This window comes from Sinohyriopsis cumingii, chromosome 2, assembly GCF_028554795.1.
Source record: "Sinohyriopsis cumingii isolate HCF-2022 chromosome 2, ASM2855479v2, whole genome shotgun sequence".
NCBI classification, from domain to species: Eukaryota; Metazoa; Mollusca; class Bivalvia; order Unionida; family Unionidae; genus Sinohyriopsis; species Sinohyriopsis cumingii.
In genome coordinates, this window is record NC_142962.1 from 114,084,657 (window position 1) to 114,100,844 (window position 16,188).

Here is a 16,188-nt window from a genome sequence, read left to right on the forward strand (position 1 = left end):
TTTAGCACATATCGTAATTTGCTCAAGTTCATATTTTTCCACGCATGCATCGACACCACTAAACATTAACCATTCAATGTCTCATCTTCTGGATTAATAGCGTTTCATAATTAAGCTATACTGCAGTTAAAATGTTTTCACCTGCAAGTAAAAGAAATGTATTTCACAAAAAGTGGAAGTACATATTGGAATGCACCCAAAACTGGCTTTGCATTCAGCCATCAAATATCAATGTACATTATGAACCTCTCTGGTGGCCTAGTAGTTAGAGGGTCCGCATCGGATGTGGGTAGGTTGTGGGTTTGATCTTTGATGGAGTCATACCAAAGACTTACAAAAAATGATACTAACAGCTGTCTCGGTTTGGCGCTCAGGATTAAGAGGTTAGTGTTAGGACTGATCGGCCAAGTGTCAGGATAATCTGACTGGATGGGACATCATGCTACATGTCTGCGGCATGATGCCCCAGTGCTAGACATCACTATAAACTGGCATGCTGCAGACGCCGTAGCGATGACTGAAAAATTGTTAAAGCTATGTTAAAACTCCAATCACACACATACATACTCAATGTACATTATGCATTTTTGCACATAATGTTCCAGGAATTTTAGAATTGGGAATGTTTACAGTGGTTTGTATCATTGCTTACAATTTACCTGTCATACATGTACTATATAATAATGTTATTATATAGTACGTGTATGAAAGGTAAGTTGTAAACAGCGATACAAGCTCCTGCGGGCATGTGGCAGAGGCAATGTGAAAAAGCATACTGCTAGCAAAATGCACATAGATATTGGAAAAATGAAGAGAACCCAGCAGATTTCAGCTCTGGAATACTTGAAGCTACCTACTCAAGTCCTGCAAGCTACCAATGCTGAAGCATTGTTTGTAAATTTTCTAGTTGAAACTTAGCTGCCTTTCTCTGTTTGAGATCAGCAACATTGACAGTGAAAGAGTATTTCATATTGTGAGGAAAAACAAGACAGTCTTTAGGACCTCCATAGGTGCTGAAAATTTCCATGATCAACCACCAGACAAGAAGCCTGAACAGTTTTGAAGACAAATTTACAATAGTTCAGGTGAGGAAGTTCAAGTCTGCCACAGCATCATATCATGACAAATAGCATGAAGTTTGTGTAAGTCAGTAAGTTTGGCTGCAAATAAATTTGAACATTTAATTAGTGTAAATAATGTGTTTTATTTTTTATTTTGGGATTTTCAAATAATGCAGCACTGACCATCAAAGTGGATGGAGCTAGTGTCATGGTATAATTTTTTACTAATTGTGTTGAAATTCACTAATTGTTATCCCTCTTTTTACTAATTCTGAGTCTGGAGGATTTGGGGCTCTGCTGTAGGATAAACTAATGAGTTTGAAAGTTCTGCATTAAAAAAATTCATGGTTGCATTGTGTCAGAACATTAGTAGGACTAGACATTTATTTGGATTTTGTATGCTGTTAATTTATTATTTTTCATGAGTAAAAATTTTCATGGAATTCATAGTTGCTGCAAAACATGACTGTAAAGACCCGACAAATATGATTCTTTGTAGAAACATTGGAACTCAACCCACAGTCAAGAAATTTAAATAAAAAGCCATGTTTGCATAACCGCAAGGTTGGTTGGGTTGTCCATAAAAAAGTTAAACAGGCATTGCATACCTTGCTGAATTAAACATACCTTTTTCCATTTAATGGTGTATAAATTGCCTGTTAAGTATTGTTACATACAAACTCTTGAATTGATTATATTATTTTTGTATTTTCTCTTTTAAAGACAGAGAGACAGACAGACAGGCACACACAGATGCTCGCAGAGAAAGAAACAGTTAATCATGATTTTTTTTCTTGGCTTTTTAGGGTATATAGAGGAATCTAGAGAAAGAATGGAAAAAAATGAAAAAGATACAGATTTTCAATTTAATAAAGAACAAAGTGACTTAGAAGGATTGAAACCAAAGTTGGACAGACAAGCATCCACTAACAGAGACAGCAGAACAGCAAGTTCTTCTGAATCTAGTGATTCTGCCAGAGTGGCTGACCCAGATGAAGTTAGATTAAAAAGACTTGCATTTTTAAACAAATTAGATTCCAGTAATAGTGATTCTGCAAATACATCTAGCCAAACTAATATCGGTTCATGTACAAAGGGAGATAACTCTGTAAAAGATGTCAGAAGACAAATGCCTTTGGCAACAAATGGAACAGAAGGTATTTTTTAATTCCTTTTTGAAAAAGAGACGGATGCATTATTGTATGATTTTGATGGTTTTATTCTTTTCTTTTGAAAGTTTCAATATTTTGAAGAAAAATAGAATTTTAAGAGTTTAAGGACAAGTAGAATTCTCAGTGTTTTGAAGACAAATAGAATTTAAGCTTTAATTGATTCCTTGTAAAAGCTTTGATCATTGTCGTCTATTATCAGACCTTTTCACTGATTACATTTTAGTGATAATTTTCTGTGTTCTTTTCTATCTGTTGATTTTCATGGAAGCAAACACCAACTAATTATCTGGTGATTATTACCATTTTTTAGGTCTGCTGATCATAATCATTGTGAGCTTATGTGATGGCCATTTCTCCATATTGTGTTAGCACAAGTTTGTTTTCATAACTTTATTAAACTACTTGGAGGACTGCCATGAAACTTTACATGCACATTTACACTTTTTGTTCATCCCAGTGTCTAACTGATCCTAAATATAAACGGTATGCTCATATCCTGAGAGTCTTCTAACCACAACTTCTGCTGAATGGATTGTCATATTGACATGAAATTTTATGAAAAGGCTTTTTGTGATATCTCGTTGGTCCTCAAAAAAAATTGTAAAACATCAAATTAAAAATCTTGGTGTCACCAATCCAGACCTGCCAACTCTTACAATTTTGCTGTAAGTCTTACGAAAATTACCCTTAAAATCCATACTTACGGCATAATAGCAAAAAAGCTATGGAAAAATTATTGTTGCCGAAAAATCCCGATAGTTGGTTCATCCGTGTTTTATTTGGATCCGGGTTTCATCTTAAAATGGGGCCCCAAGTTGTCTAAAGCGCTCTCCGTTATGGATCACTGCCATCTCACCTCTGTCTGCATGGGGTCGAGTCTTGGATTCAGCCAATGTTGGTATGTGAGAAAGCTTGCCAGTAGCTTCTCGTGGGTCAGTGGTTCTTTCCGGGGTTTTCCCGGGTTCTTCCTCCACCATTAATACTGGCCACCATGTATAGCCTATCGTGTGCTGAAAAATGGCATTAAGCCCCACAACAACAACAACAACAATCATCTTAGAATTAGTAAAATTAGTCAGGGAACCAGACTAACTTAACAGCAGCACTCCAGACACTTTAAACTGCACCTATTTGTTCATGCAAAGCATCTGCATGATCAAACTGTTGATTATATAATTTTTTTAAATGGCATCCAGGAAACGGTGCTTTATCTGGTGCTTCTATAGGAATTTTTTTAATATTATACCTCCATGTTTAAGACGAAAGGGAAAATAAGCTTCTTGAAAAGTGTTAATAATTACCACAGAAGAATAAAAAGGAGTATTCAGATTCTTGTGAATAAAAGCTGGAAAGGACACAATTACGTTTATTGGACATCACGTGCCAATTTGAGTGTCTTATGGCGGGAGATATGATTGCTGCCGTCATGTGAAATGGAAAAGAATTTCAAAGAATTATATCAAGTTGAGAGATAGCAACACATCATTGAGCTGCATAGGGTTTGGAACTAGAGTTTGTGTAATTAGTACTAATGGTAAATAAAGTCTACACGTACGTTACAAACCTTTCAGTTGAACAAAATGTTTATTGTCAATGTGTCAAACTTTTAATTATGTTTTCCAGCTTTACAATAGCAGTTAATGATATTTTGTTACACACTTACTGAAAACTGGAAAAAAATCAACTGCCAATCCTTGTGATCAGATTATCATATCATCATGGGTTTTAATTTATAATGTCACCTTAGGTATTAACTTGAAGACTTTGTACAGTGTCACCTTGGCCCTAATTGAAAATTACATCAGTCTAATATCCAATATGGCTACAATAGTGGCCGTCTTGAAAATGTTAACTCCACTCCTGAACTGTTGGTCAAATTGACATGAGGTTGTGCTAGAAGATTTCTTAAGATGTTAAGTTTGTCCTAAAGGCTGTTCCCTTAAAATACTACAATGGACCCATGATAGCAATTTTAAAAAAACATATGCCAGAGTAGTTTGGATTCAAAATTGATTCTGTCCTTGATTGGTTTTCCAATAAAATTGTTTCTAAAGTTGCTTGAAATAACTGCCTGGGGGAGGTGCCTTATTGTGCAAGCTAAACATGATCGCAAACTTCCTTTAGAAATCCCATCAGCTAAGTTGTATTTTATTATTTTATGCTCACTGTATTGTAATGAAGTGTTCTGCATCCAGACAGATGTGTCTTCTTTTCATAAACTTTGATGTTTAACGAAAAATGTCAGCTATAAATAGGTTCGGGAAATCCTAGCACATGATGCTACATTTGTATTTATAAGAATCATAAACACAGTAAAATTTGATGTAAAGAATGTCTTTTCTTAACCATAAAGGAAAACTAGCAGGTTCTGTTACAAATTTCTGTAGAAAATAAAAGGAAAACATTCTGTGGCTACAGTAATTTAAATCTCATGAGAGTTGGACTGGTTTCGTTCAGATCTGAGACAAGGCACACTGCAAAAATAACCGAATGTAGTTGGTTAATGACAGTAATAGTGGAACAAGGCAAGACGAACTTTTGGACCTTGGGAGAAGACTATTTGGTTCAGAATGCATGACGTAGAGAAATACCATAACCACTTTAGAGGTAAGTTCTGTTGTTTCAGTAAAGTGATAAAAAAGTGGTAAAAGGCAGAAGTGAAATTCATTTTGTTCATTCATTCATTAAGAACGTGGTTGTCACAGGCAGTTGTTTCTGTCTGTTGAAGAGGTAAACTACTGTCAAAATCTGCTTCTCTTTCAGTTAATACACGATGACTGACATGCATGGAATGAGCAAATGGGCAGATTTTGAACTGCATGAGTTAGGTACCTTGTGTTAGACGGTAGCAGGGGCTTTGTCCAGTTTTCTCTTTTTTTTTACAGAGAAAAATGGAGGTCAAAGTATAGGCCAGTAATGGATAATTTAAATAATTTCAAATCTATTTCTAGTAGACAACTTGGATGCTTGGAAGATAGCTTCACAAAATTTTAATATTTTACAGTACATATGACGCTTGCTATATGCCAGTTTGATATACTTGCTTTCATTTGAATACCATTTACAATCAAGAAATAACATTCAATTTGTGCTACTGTGCTTGTATTTACCCCGTCACTTTTGCCATATGGTGTGACTCAAACACAGCTCACAGACATGAATGCACTTGTATCTAATCGCTTACCAAGAAAATTATGCATAAATAACCATTACCTGAAAACTTAGAGGTATAATATGCCCAAGAACTTCCTTAATTTATAAGTATCCTATGGGGAAAATTACTTTTGATTTACACCATAATCTCAGAAATGCATCTATAGTGAAAATTGAGCATCACTTGTAAGTAAGTGATATGATATATAAGATAATTTATTATCCACGAAAGGATATGACAATAACAACACAATTATAAATTATCCAAAAAAAAAAGAGTAATTTCTTGTTTTCATTGTGACCATGTGTGTGGTTTGTAATAAACATAATAAGTTGTAAGTGGATTCTTGCAACTCATTTTTTTTCCATTCAAACATTTTTGACTTAATGTCTTTAGATTTTGTTTGTCAGGTTACTAAATATTTGGAAAGTGCACAAGTTTTTGTGCAAGTTCATCATCTTAAAAATAGCGTATTATATATTGCTGCTTAATATTCCACTGTTTACTTTATATTCTAATTTCTTTGTCACAGGAACCTATTTTTATATAATTCTCATAGGCATGAAATTTCTTCTTTTTTTTTATTATTCAGTCAAAATATTTTGCATCTTCAGTTTACTAGAAGCCTGGTTGAATTTAAATGTGGCAGTTTATGTGTGAATCGTATGCTGGCTTTGGATTAAACATGCTTTCTGTTATTATTCTCACCTGAATAAAAATTCTTATTTAGACCTACAAGATCAGCAATGATAATGAGAGAAAAATGGTCTCAGTCTTTTGTATTTTCATTTCTAATGTAAAAGTTTGAGATGTCCACATGAAATTTCACTTGCTTAACAAATATTATAGTAAATTTATTATATTTTTTTTATATGTTAGAATTTATTTTTCTCCTACATTCTACTAGCAGTTGTGACCATCAAAAACTGAAAAATAGAAATTTTGGTTGGTGCTAAAGATATAATCTAATCTGAAGTTAAACAATCTTTACTTTTACTCCTCCCCTTTTTTGTCATTGCCAGCATCTTCATATATATATATATATATATATATATATATATATATATATATATATATATATATATATATATATATACCCGTGTGTTGTCTTGCAAGTATATAGTAACATATTTCTACAATAAATCATTAAAAATTACTGTTTGATATTATTACAGTAATGTATGTAGAATTTATTTTAATGTCTCATTTTCATGTTTCAGTATTTGCAATCCTATGCTGTCCACATTGTAAAAGTAAATATTATTGTTAATGGGGGGAGAGCTTATGTTTGTTGATCAGTCCTCTATATCTCTTGTTTGATTTTCATGATGACTTTGTATCAGTTATATTTACACGTCTTAGCTAGAGAATTGCCTCCCTTATTAACTCTTGAGGATTGCTATGAAACTTGACACTTACATTCATCCCATGGGCTAGTTGGTTTCGAAATGAACATTGTGATGCTCAGACATCCAATATGGGTGCCACAGTGGCCATCTTGAAAATCTTGTTATCCTGATGGACATATGAACATGGAGTTTTCACTATAAGACTTCTAATGAAATCTATATATCTTCATCTTAAATGAAAATGGTGTAGACCTGACATCCAGTATGGCTATCATGTCGGCCATCTTGAAAATGTTGGTGTCACTACTCCTGAACAGAAAGTGTTATCAGCATGTGCTGAGCTGATATCCATTGGTGCTTCTAAATAAGAAGTCAAATTGACATGAGGTTTTCACTAGAATAATTATGATATATAGTTAGTCCTGAATTTAAAATGGTACTAATCTTTCATACATTGCTATTTTGAGAATTTCATTGATCTTAGAAATTCTTAAAGGCTTGTAGATCCTCAGTCCCTTTGTGAGACTCTTGTTAAAAGTTTCAACTTATAGCAATTCCTCCTCCTATCATAGCCGGAATGCCATTTTTATTGCTTTCTTTTCAGGCTGAAATACAAGAAAATTTCGGTACTGAAATATCCAGCAACTGTTGTGTCAATGAACACGGTACATAAGCCGAACAGAAGGCTATGGATCAGCATCAGCCCGTGCACATTACAGTGTTTCTACATACTGGCTGCATGATAGCTGGAGAGGATCAGCTCTGAAGAGGTAGGACATACAACCCATCATCAACATTGGAAGATTGCCAGAGCACCATTGTCTTCCTTATAAAGAGGCAGGGAGAAATGTTTGAAGCTGAGGATGGTCATCCTTCCTAATTGGTTAGCGATGCCAGAGTTTTTCTTACCATCACAAAACCTAAAGCACATGTTGGAAAATTACTAAGATTTCTTTGGTAGGACATTGACTATGTGAGCATTTTGAGATAGCCAAATAAAAATATGGAATAGGAAGAATTACTTTCTTATGCTCTGGAAGCTTAATATATAGGAATGGAAAATACCAATTTAATAAGACACCCACTTCATTGTCTGCCCTCTTGATCCCTCTTTCATAATGAATGGCCCAGCACACTGTTTTATCTGCATAGGATTTTGTGGTTGTTGGCCGTATTTTCTAGTTTAACAGTGAAATAGTGCAACATATTGACATATTCTGATGTAGTAGACAGTTCCATAGTGAAATGGTTGTTGTTGTTGTGGGGGTTTAATGCCATTTTTCAGCACATGATAGGTTATAGTGAAATGGTAATTGTATTATTTCTTTCAGCAATACATATATTGTTGTCGCAAGAATTATAATTATTTATGATTATTTTTTATGCAGTTGTTCTACTAAAAGAAATTTACCACAGTGTTGATGGTCATTGCTGTGGAACTGTTTTTCTAAAAGTTAGAGGAGTGCCAAGTGCATTTTTCTTCAGAGTGGTTGTAAAATACTTATATTTCAAAGTTTATACGTGCTTCACAGATTCATTACTCATAGTTGTCACTGATTATTTTCAAGTTTTAGCATTTGTGGCTAGAATTCATGTGGAACTGTATTTCCATATTTGAGAAAAAGGATGTTCACCCAGTGGTCATTCACATGATTTGTCTTGATTTATTAACAGTTTTAAATGTTACTATAGTCCACAAACATACATTTATGATCTGTAACTAAGATGTAGAATGTAGACACATGGAAAACGTTTTCTGGTATCATGCACAAGTACACATACAGAGTTGAAAGTTTGCTTGTACATTTTTATGGAGAATTCAAGTAGAATGTTCAGGTTTCTACAAAATGTTCTGTACAGTTTTTAAATTTGTTTAAGATTCATTTTGACAGAGGTATTGCTTATCTTTACATTTGTTTACTGCAGTCGAGGTTTATTTCTGTTTGCAATCTGAATCAAAGATGTGAATGTTGAAAGAAGAAAATATTGTTTGGTTCTATCCTCTTATTTATGTTTCACTGCTCCATTGGTCTGGTAGTTAGAGCATCTGCCTCGGAGGTCATGGGTTTGAACCTTGGCCAAATCATACCAGAGACTTATAAAGATGGTACTAACAGCTGCCTTGCTAGGTGCTCAGCATTACAAGGTTAGTGTTAGAACTGATTGGCCTGGTGTCAGGATAATGTGACTGGGCGATACATGATGCTACATATTAGCGACATTATGCCCTAGTGCTAGACATCACTATAAACTGCCACACTGCAGACATAGTAGCGATATAACTGAATTTTTAAAAAAAAATTTAAAAGCTACATTAAAAATCCAAATCACACACACACACACAAAAATCTTTGTTTTAGCCACTGAAAGTAATGGATTGCATTTTCAGAGTTGAAAGTTTGATCTTGAAAGATGTTTTATGGAATTTTATATTGAGCATTTGTCATTGTTGTACAGGTTTATGTCATACATGTACTTGATACACATAACTTGAGTTGTCATATCCAATTTATTGTCTTTATACATGTACTGTGAAAGAATGTTATGATATTTTGAAATAAAGATATTAAATTGTGTGCTGCTTTGGAAGTACTGTGTAGATCCCCTTCCCACTGTAAGGCAGTTGAACTATGGGTAATTTAATAGAAATCGTATGCATAATGTGGCTGAGTATAAGGCATTTGTACCTACCATATATACTCGCTTATGAGACAAGTCAAAATGCAAACTGTATAGACCCTGATCTGCCATCGCACAAATGCCAGCAGATCTGGGTCTGTGCAGTTTGTTTTGAGTAATCACTCGAATTAACAACATAGACCCTGATCTGCAGTGCATTATGCTATGTTTGCAGTTTGACTCATAAGCATATATACATGTATATGGTATTAGATGGTATACTTTATGTTGTTTACAAACAGGATTATAGTGTGGAAGTGGTGTAGGATTTAGGACAGAAGAGATGCTGTCCATCCTAACAACATTCAGACATGCCAGATATAAAGAAAAAAAGGAAAGATATCAAAGAGAATACAGACCAGAACATTTCTTTATAGCAATTTTGTTTGCATTTCATGGTCTTGCAATAGACACCGAGGTATTATAAACAGTTATTTCTCTGTAGCACTAGCAACTTTTTATAAACATTGGTCAGCACTCGAATGTGCCAGTTTTTGACTCGAGACCAGAAGATTTTATAGTAAAATTTGCAGTCATCAAGTTGGTCAGAAATGGTAACTTCGTCTGACAGCCACGTTTTTATCAGTATTTTGTTTTGGAACACTGGCATGTGAAGTGTACATAAGTAAGGTGAGCAAGAGTGGCCATTTTTTGGCTATATGCTGCCAGGGCAATGGGCCCTGCCCTTGTACACTAAGACCAACATGCACATGATTACCCAACTTGATCTGGTCTACTAGAGCTGTTCCAGTAGAAATGCATGCTAGATTTAGAACTCAAATTTTATGTGCAATGTTTACCAATCAAAACAATGTAATTTGTTGTTGTTGTTGTTCTAGGGTTTGACGCCATTTTTCAGCACAAGATAGGCTATACATGGCGGCCAGTATAACTGGTGGAGGAAGAACCCTGGAAAACCTAGGGAAGAACCACTGACCCACGAGAAGCTACTGGCAGGCTTTCCCACGTACCCACACTAGCCGAGCCTTGGACTCTAAACCACGCAGACAGAGGTGAGATAGCAGTGATCCGTAACGGAGAGCACTTTAGACTACTTGGCCATTCGGGGCCCCTAATGTAATTTGTAAAACTTATTTACATGATGCATAGATGTCATGGTTTTCATCAATTTCTGACATATTATACCATTATGCCCACATTTACATATTGTTATCAAGAAAGTTATGATGGTGACCATTTTGAAAATATTATCTTCTACACTTTTCAAATGGATGGATATATATACATGGTGTTTTCACTGATAGACTAATTATGATACCTAGTTTCCTCCAGATGAAAATAGTGTCAATTATAAATCATATGGCTGCCTTGAAAATGATGGTGTTACTACTTCTTATGAATGGATGGTCATATTTTCATGAGGTTTTCACTAAAAGGCTTCAGATGTTATCTGCTTGGTCCTAAATGAAAATGCTGTCAAGCTGACATCAAGTATTTCCACCCAAGCAGCTAATTTGAAAATCTTGTTATAACAATAGTATTAATGATGACTTAGTGCAGGTTTTAAACACCTCACAATATTAGTTAACACATAAGAACATTTGTGTTTTTGTGTGTGTGTGTGTGTGTGTGTGTGTGTGTGTGTGTGTGTATATGTATATAAGATTGCAAAGACAGCTCCGGAGGTCTAGTGGGTAGAGCATCCGCCCTGGAAGCGGGAAGTCATGGGTTCGAGCCCTGGCCGAGTCATACCAAAGATTTACAAAAATGGTACTAACAGCTGCCTCGCTATATGCTCAGCATTAAGAGGTTAGTGTTAGGACTGGTCGGCCTGATGTCAGGATAATGTGACTGGGTGGGACATCATGCTACGTCTGCAGTGAACATCTGCCATTCATTCAAAAACTGTCTTAGAAAAGATATGAAGCAAAGATCTAGAAATTAAGCACACCTATTTCTTTGCTATTTCATGCCCAGATAGAATGTGAATCCGCTTACAATGTAGGTGTATGTGTGGGTCCCATTTTTTCCAGTAAAAATTACACCCCAAAATTGCCCCAATTTGCTGAAGGTGAATAAAATTGTGATCAAAATTGGTAAATGAAACCTTGATATATCACCTGTTTCATTGTTTAAGACAATTGTTAGTGTCCAGAAATTTTATTTAAAAGTATGAAATTCATAACTGTCATACAAAGTCATAAATAATAATATATGACAAAATAATGATAAGTTAAAACATCACTAACAACATTCAGAAATGAATACCAATATGTCCTCTTGTATTCAAATGTGAAAAGTGTCAGTTTACTGTGTTTTGATTTCTAATATGGCAGATTTATTAGTTGCATTGTTAGAATCAATTAAAAGTTGACCTGCATTGTATTATATCTTTAATTAAAAGTTGACCTCCATTATATGATCATGTATCAAATCAGGTATTGGGGGTAGAAAGAAAAGGTAAAAGGCATGCAATCCTACCTGAGCTAGCAGTCATCCTAGTGTGTTAAGTCGGCTCATTTTAATTGACTAATTACCTGAACACCGTGGACACCATAAGTACCCAGGTATGGTTCATTATTGATAAACGAGTTCAAAAGGTTATAGTGAACTTAAAATTCCTGAATTGGCACACAGAGGGTTTCTTAAGGATGAGCAGAAATTTTGCTAAACCTTGAAATCACAACATCAGTATTTTACTAATATAAGAATTTTTTTTTAAATCTAGAGTCAGTAATGATGTGGCTGTAAATAAATTTAAGATGTAAAAAAAAAAGAAAGAATTGGCTTTTGTCCAGAGTCTGCAGTTAAATATCATGCATCTAGATTCACATGCAAAAGCAGTGATGTAATACACAATGTTTTTGCTGGTTAACATGAACGTTGGAGTAATGTTTTTAATGACCTTAGATTGCATACATTGAAAACAAAGATAATTTATACAAAAAAAGGGAAGAAATGCATTAGGAAAAGCTATTCATTGACAGTTATTCCCAACACACATAGTTATTGTAGCAAGTATTCAACCATTTAACCCTTGCCCTCTCCCCAATGTCAGGGTCCATCACTTAACTTTTTAGAGGTCCCTCAGTAACTCTACAAATTTATTAACAGTTGCTTCACCAGAATTGTAGGTCATACTGACATTTAAATTAATTTTGTAATAACTTGTTTTGTACAATAAGTAGTTGTTGTTGTTGTTGCTGTAGGGTTTAACACCATTTTTCAGCACATGATAGGCTATACATGGCAGCCAGTAGTAATGGTGGAGGAAGAACCCAGGAAAACCCCAGAAAGAACCACCGACCCACGCTAAGCTACTGATGCTGATCCAACCTTCACAATGGTTGTCTTCTCATACATCATGAAAATCGTCACATAGCTATATCTGAATGGACAGTCATATCAACACTGAGATTTTCAGTGAATGAAAACGGCGATCATCAGACCTCAAAACATGGTACAAGAGTGGCTATATAAAAATCTTATCACTGCTCCTTTTGCACTAATGGTGCATTGATCAGGGTGTTTCACTAAAACACTTGCAATATTTAGTTGGTTCTGAATGCAAAAGATTGGAGCACCAGCAAAACCACTTTCATGAAGCAGTTTTGAAAATCAGACCCAGTAAACCTTTGAAAAGTAATTGCCTGCAGTCCATTGATATTTTGAACACAGTGACTTGAACCTATGCTGTATGTACTTGCTTATAAGACAAGCCCAGCTGCAAACTGCACAGACCCAGATCTGTGTGTTATGCTATGACTGATCAGAATCTTTGTTGCTTGCAGTTTGACTCGACTTATAAGCAAGTATAGATGACACACATAAAGGTTGACCAGTCTTCATATTCCAATGAACAAGTAGATGATCAGCAACTTTAACTTGATTTTAAGGTCAGAGGTCTTGAATCTGGGTTTTAGCCATACTGGTTTGTTGGCATGATAACAAAAACAATAATGGATTTTTATCAAACTCAGAATGTCGACACATCTGAAGCATACTATTAATGATATCTCTTCAATAACATCATCTAGCTTTTACTTCCCAAAATTATTTGGTATGCATTTAACCAAACTTGTCAGTCTACATTGACATTGAGACCAGTTCATTGATCTTCTGTCGATGATATCAGATTCAAGATGAAAAGTCCATGACAGAGAATTTCATAATACATCTTTGTTGTGAACTAAAACTCAGATTTAAAAAAAAAAAATTGTTACCAAATTTGGTATGTTGAAATTATAAAGACTAAAAGGACAGAAGAAATGGACTTATCTTCAATTCCCAAAAATTATTTTTCCACCAGTAGAGTGTCAGTTCCATCAAGAGACTACTGTTTTCAGCTATCTAGCCCTGCAGAAATTAGTCCATTATGTACATGTGATTCAGCGTACATATACTACTTGGTTTTGTCAAAATCAGTTTCTATGAATATATCAGTTTAGCTTTTATTGAACCTGTTTAACCTGTTCTTTGTTTTTCCAGAAAATCTGACAGAAGAAGAGATGCTAAAAGAGGCCATAGCTATGTCAATGCAGAATGAATGAATTCCAACCCATACTTTGCTACAACATGTAGTTGTGAGATTCATGATAATTTCTCAAACATTATGCTATAAAATTGATAGAAAGCACTAAAATCTGTCATTTTCATGCCTTTATTTCTTTGCTAAATTCCTCCTATGTTCAGAAAATTCTTCCCTTTTTCTCCCTGCTGCCCTGCTCACCCCTGTTTCAGTTGTAGAATAGACCTTGTATTTATTTATCTCTTTCGACATACCAAATCAGATTCTTTGACCAGTTGACAAAGTACGTATATAAAGAATAGCTGTTTGGAGCACTTTGCAAATGATTTGTTTGTTTCATCTGCACATGTACAGAGGCTTAAAAAAATTGGTGTTTTAATTTTTTTGTCCATGTTGTTTTCAAGATTGTAGGTAGATAAGAAAACCATGACATTTTAATAAGTTTTGAATTCATCCTGTTAAGTCAGAGTGTTATTTTGACTTTTTGCTGATTAAAAATAGTAACAATTTTATGTCCCACTTATGATATATAAACTCAAAATTTTTACCTTGAGGCTATCTTGAAAATAATGTTATCTCTACTCCTCTCCAAATGGATGTCTATAGCAATACTCCTCCTCTCCAAAAGGAATGCTATAGCAATACTACTCCTCTCCAAAAGGAATGCTATAGCAATACTACTCCTGTCCAAATGGATGGCTATAGCAATACTATTCCTGTCCAAATGGATGGCTATAGCAATACTATTCCTCTCCATATGGATGGCTATAGCAATACTATTCCTCTCCATATGGATGGCTATAGCAATACTATTCCTGTCCAAATGGATGGCTATAGCAATACTATTCCTCTCCATATGGATGGCTATAGCAATACTACTCCTGTCCAAATGGATGGCTATAGCAATACTATTCCTCTCCATATGGATGGCTATAGCAATACTACTCCTGTCCAAATGGATGGCTATAGCAATACTATTCCTGTCCAAATGGATGGCTATAGCAATACTATTCCTCTCCATATGGATGGCTATAGCAATACTACTCCTGTCCAACTGGATGGCTATAGCAATACTATTCCTCTCCATATGGATGGCTATAGCAATACTACTCCTCTCCAAATGGATGGCTATAGCAATACTATTCCTCTCCATATGGATGGCTATAGCAATACTATTCCTCTCCATATGGATGGCTATAGCAATACTATTCCTCTCCATATGGATGGCTATAGCAATACTACTCCTGTCCAAATGGATGGCTATAGCAATACTATTCCTGTCCAAATGGATGGCTATAGCAATACTATTCCTCTCCATATGGATGGCTATAGCAATACTACTCCTGTCCAAATGGATGGCTATAGCAATACTATTCCTCTCCATATGGATGGCTATAGCAATACTACTCCTCTCCAAATGGATGGCTATAGCAATACTATTCCTCTCCATATGGATGGCTATAGCAATACTATTCCTCTCCATATGGATGGCTATAGCAATACTATTCCTCTCCATATGGATGGCTATAGCAATACTACTCCTGTCCAAATGGATGGCTATAGCAATACTATTCCTCTCCATATGGATGGCTATAGCAATACTACTCCTGTCCAAATGGATGGCTATAGCAATACTATTCCTCTCCATATGGATGGCTATAGCAATACTATTCCTCTCCATATGGATGGCTATAGCAATACTATTCCTCTCCATATGGATGGCTATAGCAATACTACTCCTTTCCATATGGATGGCTATAGCACTACTACTCCTCTCCAAATGGATGGCTATAGCAATACTACTCCTGTCCAAATGGATGGCTATAGCAGTACTACTCCTGTCCAAATGGATGGCTATAGCAATACTATTCCTCTCCATATGGATGGCTATAGCAATACTATTCCTCTCCATATGGATGGCTATAGCAATACTATTCCTCTCCATATGGATGGCTGTAGCAGTACTACTCCTGTCCAAATGGATGGCTATAGCAATACTACTCCTGTCCAAATGGATGGCTATAGCAGTACTACTCCTGTCCAAATGGATGGCTATAGCAGTACTACTCCTGTCCAAATGGATGGCTATAGCAATGCTATTCCTCTCCATATGGATGGCTATAGCAATACTATTCCTCTCCATATGGATGGCTATAGCAATACTACTCCTCTCCAAATGGATGGCTATAGCAATACTACTCCTGTCCAAATGGATGGCTATAGCAATACTATTCCTCTCCATATGGATGGCTATTGCAGTACTACTCCTGTCCAAATGGATGGC

At 35.4% G+C, this 16,188-nt stretch overlaps 1 protein-coding gene across 2 annotated transcripts in view; it reads left to right on the forward strand.

Annotated features, from left to right (window-relative positions):
• The window catches only part of LOC149805633 (ataxin-3-like), a 47,404-nt gene extending 33,373 nt beyond the window's left edge, over positions 1 to 14,031 (forward strand). Inside the window, exons 6-7 of one of the 2 annotated variants that reach the window (XM_089950272.1) lie at positions 1,868 to 2,218; positions 13,865 to 14,031. In XM_089950272.1, the coding sequence (XP_089806398.1) occupies positions 1,868 to 2,218; positions 13,865 to 13,926 (413 nt within the window). In that variant the 3' untranslated portion in view covers positions 13,927 to 14,031. Of the gene's footprint in view, positions 1 to 1,867; positions 2,219 to 7,340; positions 9,312 to 13,864 lie in introns of those variants that run through there. The other variant, XM_089950273.1, reaches the window with a different exon arrangement.
• Positions 14,032 to 16,188: the final 2,157 nt, after the last annotated feature.